The sequence below is a fragment of the Anoplopoma fimbria genome, unplaced genomic scaffold (genome assembly GCF_027596085.1).
Source record: "Anoplopoma fimbria isolate UVic2021 breed Golden Eagle Sablefish unplaced genomic scaffold, Afim_UVic_2022 Un_contig_8582_pilon_pilon, whole genome shotgun sequence".
Lineage (NCBI taxonomy): Eukaryota > Metazoa > Chordata > Actinopteri > Perciformes > Anoplopomatidae > Anoplopoma > Anoplopoma fimbria.
The window spans coordinates 1-6,829 of NW_026553279.1; the positions used below are offsets into that span (position 1 = coordinate 1).

Sequence of the window (6,829 nt, forward strand, 5' to 3'; positions counted from 1 at the left end):
AAGCCCCATGTACTGGTAGGGTGAGGTCAGCGTGGGCTCATGCCTGCTAGCTCCGCTTTTGTTTTTCTGCTCTTTGTAGAGGTGCATTAAGTTTTTGAAGGGCTCCAAGTTTGTCAGTTGTAGTTTCTGGGAAACCAAAAGTTTGTCCTGCATGTTTCTGTTAGGATATTAAGGACGGTCTCTTTCAGTGTTTTGTTTTCTTTGGTGATTGTATCCATCTAGGATGTGAGTATTACCACGGAGGTTTTAACTTTAGCATTGTCTGTTTGGAGATCGCATTTTGTTGGTAGTTGAAATCTAGGCTCATTCTCAAATCTAAAGTTTCCTGATGGAGCATTCCAAGATTATTCACTTTCCTATTGATTCTAGAACACTGGTCATATGTATGTTGCGTCTCCACCATGACACAGTTGTAGTAATACTGGTTGATAAGTTCCTCTGGGTCCTCCATCTGAAAAATGTTTGTGTGTTTGTGAACTTTTTAAAACGGTGGTCAGTGCTCAGCAGAAGAAGGGAAAAGAACATGTTTGTCCTTGAAAAACACAAAATATAGCCTGAAGGCAGCATCCACTTAAAGGTCTCGGTGTGAGCAAACTGGAGGTGTGTGCAGTCTGCTGCTAGAAGAGCTTTTAGGTATCGCTCAAATTTTATATTTACAAAACTCTTTAATGTCCCCTATTTAGGAGTCTTTGAGGAAACAAATTTTTCCCAAATGAGAAAATTAGGCAACTATAGCAGCACATAATTATTGTAAGAGTGCAATGTGGAACAGGTATAAGATCACATTTGACTTGTTCATCATGAAAGGGTGGAGAAATATGAAAAACAAAAATCTATTAATCCAAAGAGAACTCTGGGAGTATGAGAAATGATAATAACATACAGATGAGCAAAATGTGATACTAGTCATTCAGTCAAAAAAAGGTAATACTACATGTAGTGGCGATTTGTAAATGAGAAAAAATCAAATAGAAAACTTACAAATCCAAAGGCCACTGATGCACCAATTCAGTCGGATTGTACTCAGGCAAGAACCCCAGTCGTGATCTGCGTTTTAGGTTAATTTAATTTTTGAGATCAAAAGCAAAATATTCCTCCTGCAGTCTCTCTCTTGCTCTGCTATCTTGCTCTGCTATCTTGATCTGCTCTCTTTCTCTGGTAAAAAAAACATGTCCCTTCCTGGTGCATCACCTGACACTGACACACCCTTTATCCCTCGACCTAGACAAGTGCCCGACCTTGAGCTCAGTGCTCCTAGTGTCAACAAAAAATAAATACAAAAATAACAAATAACAAAAATAATCAACCTCAATGGCTCCAACATTACACTTAAACATTTATATAATTATGCAGTCATGTCATTTTATATCCATCATTTGTTTACAGATGATATTAAACATTTGCTAATTGATACATTAGTTATCTTATTGTTTATAAACTAATCATGTTGATCACAGTAATGACGGCAGATTGTTGGACAGAACAACCAAACAGGTAAAAACTAATATATGTACTTCATCCTGCATTAGGAAAACTCTTCTAACTACAGACAGATGAGGTACCATTACTGAAGTCATTGTGGTTTGACTTCATTGGGAATAAATTGGCCATTCAGTACAGCCAAAGCATTGTCAACCTGCTTCTGCACCATCTTTCTTGTTGTAGTGTAAGTGTTGGTGCCAACGTGGGGGGTGATCAGCACATTAGGAAGGCCAAGGAGAGGATGATCCCTGCACAGGATGAAGAAAATGAGTTGTTAGGAGCCAGCAATGAGTTGGTAAATGGTATATTATGCATCATTTGGCATCTATGAGCTAGCCTGCTAATTAACGTCAACTCCTCATGGACCGTCTGGCTAGCATAGGAGTTGGGGGCATTGTGCATCAGTGGTTTGCCTCCTACCTTGCAGACAGGGCACATTTTGTACAGGTTCAAAAATACCAGTCAAAAAGCTCCACAGTCCATCACAGAGTTCCACTGGGCTCAGTGTTGGGGCCACTCCTGTTTATGTCTACCTCAACAGGCAGACAAATGAGGCAAATCCAGAAAACCTACAGGATCACTAAAACACTGTGAAACTAGCTCTATAAAACAGATTAGACTTCTTTACAAACAGAAGTTTCTTCATTGTACATTGATATAAAATCCAATAGAAACTCAAGTTTTTCTTTTGCCAACCTCGATATAATGACATTCAATTAATGGAGGTACATTTTTATGGAATGGAATTCCTGTCACGTTTTATGGAAAGTATTGTAACAACACCTCCAGATCCATTAAAGTTAACAAGTGCAACTTTTTCCCTTTCCCTCTTCCGTACAAAAATTGACACCATCTACCCTCGCCCTCTCCACCTCCCCACCTGGCCTGTGGTCACCTTTCATGACCCCACACATGTACTGGTAGGGTGAGGTCAGCTGGGCTCGGCCTGCTAGCTCCATTTTTGTCTTTCTGCTCTTTGTCAGAGAGGAATCCATTAAGTTTTTGACCAGGGCTCCAAGTTTGTCAGTTGTAGTTTCTGGGAAACCAAAAGAGTTTGTCCTGCATGTTTCTGGTTAGGATATTAAGGACGGTCTCTTTCAGTGTTTTGCTTTGGTGATTGTATCCATCTAGGATGTGAGTATTACCACGGAGGTTTTAACTTTAGCATTGTCTGTTTGGAGATCGCATATTTGTTGGTAGTTGAAATCTAGGCTCATTCTCAAATCTAAAGTTTCCTGATGGAGCATTCCAAGATTATCCACTTTCCTATTGATTCTAGAACACTGGTCATATGTATGTTGGTGGTGTTGAATCCGATTTGTGTAGTTGTTTGTCCTGGTTCTTACTCGTCTCCACCATGACACAGTTGTAGTAATACTGGTTGATAAGTTCCTCTGGGTCCTCCATCTGAAAAATGTTTGTGTGTTTGTGAACTTTTTAAAACGGTGGTCAGTGCTCAGCAGAAGAAGGGAAAAGAACATGTTTGTCCTTGAAAAACACAAAATATAGCCTAAAGGCAGCATCCACTTAAAGGTCTCGGTGTGAGCAAACTGGAGGTGTGTGCAGTCTGCTGCTAGAAGAGCTTTTAGGTATCGCTCAAATTTTGTCCCCTATTTAGGAGCCTTTGAGGAAACAAATTTTTCCCAAATGAGAAAATTAGGCAACTATAGCAGCACATAATTATTGTAAGAGTGCAATGTGGAACAGGTAAAAGATCATGTTTGACTTGTTCATCATGAAAGGGTGGAGTAATATGAAAAACAAAAATCTATTAATCCAATGATATATATGCAAATTGTTACAATAAGAGAACTCTGGGAGTATGAGAAATGATAATAACATACAGATGAGCAAAATGTGATACCAGTCATTCCGTCAAAATAAGGTTTTAATGCTACATGTAGTGGCGATTTGTAAATGAGAAAAAATCAAATAGAAAACTTACAAATCAAAAGGCCACTGATGCACCAATTCAGTGTACTCAGGCAAGAACCCCAGTCGTGATTTGCGTTTTAGGTTAATTACATTTTTGAGATCAAAAGCAATTATGCAGTCATGTCATTTTGTATCCAACATTTGTTTACAGATGAATTATATTAAACATTTGACAATTGATACATTAGTTATCTTGTGTTGATCACAGTAATGACGGCAGATTGTTAGATGTAACAACCAAACAGGTTAAAACTAATGTATGTACTTCATCCTGCGTTAGGAAAACACTTCTAACTACAGACAGATGAGGTAGCATCAGTGAAGTCATTGTGGTTTGACTTCATCAGGAATAAATTGGCCATTCAGTACAGCCAAAGCATTGTCAACCTGCTTCTGCACCATCTTTCTTGTTGTAGTGTAAGTGTTGGTGCCAACGTGGGGGGTGATCAGCACATTAGGAAGGCCAAGGAGAGGATGATCCCTGCACAGGATGAAGAAAATGAGTTGTTAGGAGCCAGCAATGAGATGGTAAATGGTATATTATGCATAATTTGGCATATATGAGCTAGCCTGCTAATTAACGTCAAAGGAAGCGAAATGTAACATTTAAAGACACTAAAAACATCTCAAATCATACAGAGCAGTGTGGGTGATGATTCTCTGTATGTCCATAACTTCTATGGACATCTTTCACATTATTTATAAGTGTAGTAGAAATACAAGTTGTCAGAGGGAAATCTAGATTTTTGCACGGCTTCTTGACTTCTTGACGTTTTCAGGCTTAAAAAATGATAACTGTGACTGGAGACTTTTGCCAATCAGAGGGCATTTCATAGAGAGTGCGAGATTGGCTGTTCTGCAGATACAGATGCACTTGTATGTCCTTTTGGTGTACAGTTAAAGTGAGGTTATGTAACAAGAACAAGAGTGTGTTTTATTACTCAAGGGTACAAATTGAATGCAAAGAGGAAGCGTGTTCTTTCAAAAGTTACATAGTCTCACTTGTATGAATTTTTATTCTGGTTAAAAAGTGTGTTGAGACCTTGGTAATGGTTCAGGGTAAGTCACATCTAATGCCGCCGCACGAATTGTTCCAGACTGCAAAGCTTTGACTAAAGCATCCTGGTCCACAACCAGACCTGAGGCGTGAAAAGTCCAAAATTAGATAAAACATCACTGTTTCATAATAACTTTAGTTATTTTTGCAATTGTTTAACCAAGAATAGTAAAGTCTAAGAAATACATTATTCTCACCTCTGCTGATGTTGACCAGAGTTGCTGTGGGTTTCATGAGGGACAGCTCTCTGTAGCCGATCAGGCCTGTGGTTTCAGGGGTCAGGGTGACCGCCAGCATGACAAAGTCAGACTCTTTAAGCAGGTCGTCCATGTTCTCCCGGTAACTCGCACCAACTGCCTGCTCATCTTCAACACTCCTAAGCAGCACAAAGAAAAGATCAAGCTGACTATTATCATCGTCTCATTGATTTGTTGCTTTAATATATCTGGGGTAATAGATTTTCAATATATATATATCAATTATATGTTTCAGTTGTCGTAAATGATTTATTACGACTTTTTTTTTTTGGCTGTACAACAGGTATAGGTTCAGGAATTATGCCTGCATTTGATATGAATTAGTCTGAAAATGTAATGCATCAACTAAGCTCTCACTAAGGAATTTCAAAGTTAACAAAATTAACTATTAAGTCATACGTTTACCTCCTGTTTCTGTTGTAATACAGGATCTTCATGTCAAATCCTTTGCCTCTTTGAGCAATTTTGCTGCCAATGTGTCCCATTCCAATAATGCCCAGAGTCGACCCTGTGACTTCAACTCCCATCAGCCTTGGTAGTAAATAGGCATTGTTCGGGTCGATAGCTATTTGGTGGCCTACAGAAAAACATGACATTTCCTCAAACAAGCTGAAGTTTTATTTCATCACTAATGCCACATTGAGGTGCATACTGCCTTTTGTTTGGCCTTCTGCGAAAAACAATTTATAAGCACAGTAGAGATAAAAGTTTTTGTCAGACTTACATTACATTTTACATTACAGTCATTTAGCAGACGCTTTTATCCAAAGCGACTTAATCAGACTTGCTCATGAATCTGTATGAGTGGAAAAGGCTGTAACTCTTTTGTTATTGTAAGGATTCTGTTAACTATTGACCTTGGGAGTTCTAGGATACATGGTGTCCCACAGATTGTTAAGCCCTTGAAGAACATGTATGGTTTCTGATTTTGGTATTTAAAATTTAAATTGACTTGACTCACCTTCAACAATCCTGCGTGCCGATGCCAGAAGCAGACCCATCGCAATATCTGCAGTGGCATCGGTCACTTCACCTGGCGTGTTGGTCACCTTCACTCCCAGACTGGTGATGTATGGCAAATCCAGGTGTTCAATGCCCACTCCTACGCTGGCGAGCACCTTCAGCGAGGGAAGCGAACTGAACAGCGAATGCTCCGGTAGAGGCAAGCCCTTCCACATTAATATGGCCTGAATCTTTGGCCTGTGCAACTGAAGGTTTTGAAGGAATTCTTTGTGGCAGATGATATGGAAGTGTTGTTTCAGTATGTCCGTGACCTCTTCAATGTAACCTTGTTCGCCCACCTCTGAGATCAGAGCCCATGGTTTGTTGTCCTCCATTACCTGGAGTTAAAACACAGTTTGATAAGCACTTACACGCTTGTTTAATTTGATGTCAAAGAGGGCTTCTGGAATTGCACTGGACCCCCAGCCAAAAGGCTCCAGTGATTGTTTGCCCTGTGTGCACTTAAACACAGCCTATGTCTTTTACTTACAACTTTTCCTTAACTTTGATGGAAAGCGTCTTGAGGTCAAGGAAAGATGTGTCGGAGTATTCATAAGGACTAAACATAATCCCTAACCTATGGCACAGGAGGTAGAAAACTCCTTAGTCATGGCTTTGAGGTAGCTTCCCAACAAGCCACCCTAAGAGCAGCCTCCTTGTACTTACTATCAGGGGCTCTCTTCCATTATCCATGTAAACATAAAAATGGAGTACGATAAAGCTCATCATCAAAAGAGACTGCTGGGTCCATACTGGTCAGTTTGTCCTGTTATAATTTGTGAATAGTGGGTTTGCACCCAACTTCAGGAAACACTGTAAAGGAGAAAGCAGGTGGTGATAAATTATTTAATGATGAAAAAGAAACTTACCGGATGCAGTAAAAAAAACAGGCAGACAAATGAGGCAAATCCAGAAAACCTACAGGATCACTAAAACACTGTGAAACTAGCTCTATAAAACAGATTAGACTTCTTTACAAACAGAAGTTTCTTCATTGTACATTGATATAAAATCTGGAATTGCGGTCACATTTTATGGAAAGTATTGTAACAACACCTCAAGATCCATTAAGAGTACTGTGCTGTTCTGAAACCCT

At 39.4% G+C, this 6,829-nt stretch overlaps 1 protein-coding gene across 1 annotated transcript; it reads right to left on the reverse strand.

The window, feature by feature from the left end:
* Positions 1–859: 859 nt before the first annotated feature.
* LOC129116438 (probable 2-ketogluconate reductase) lies at positions 860–6,068 on the reverse strand. The gene is made up of 5 exons (XM_054627331.1): positions 5,693–6,068; positions 5,137–5,308; positions 4,672–4,850; positions 4,460–4,556; positions 860–1,730 (listed from the first exon to the last, which is right to left on the reverse strand). The coding sequence occupies exons 1-5, from the start codon at positions 6,066–6,068 to the stop codon at positions 1,574–1,576; spliced, it is 981 nt and encodes a 326-aa protein (XP_054483306.1). The 3' UTR covers positions 860–1,573.
* Between the last annotated feature and the right edge of the window lie 761 nt (positions 6,069–6,829).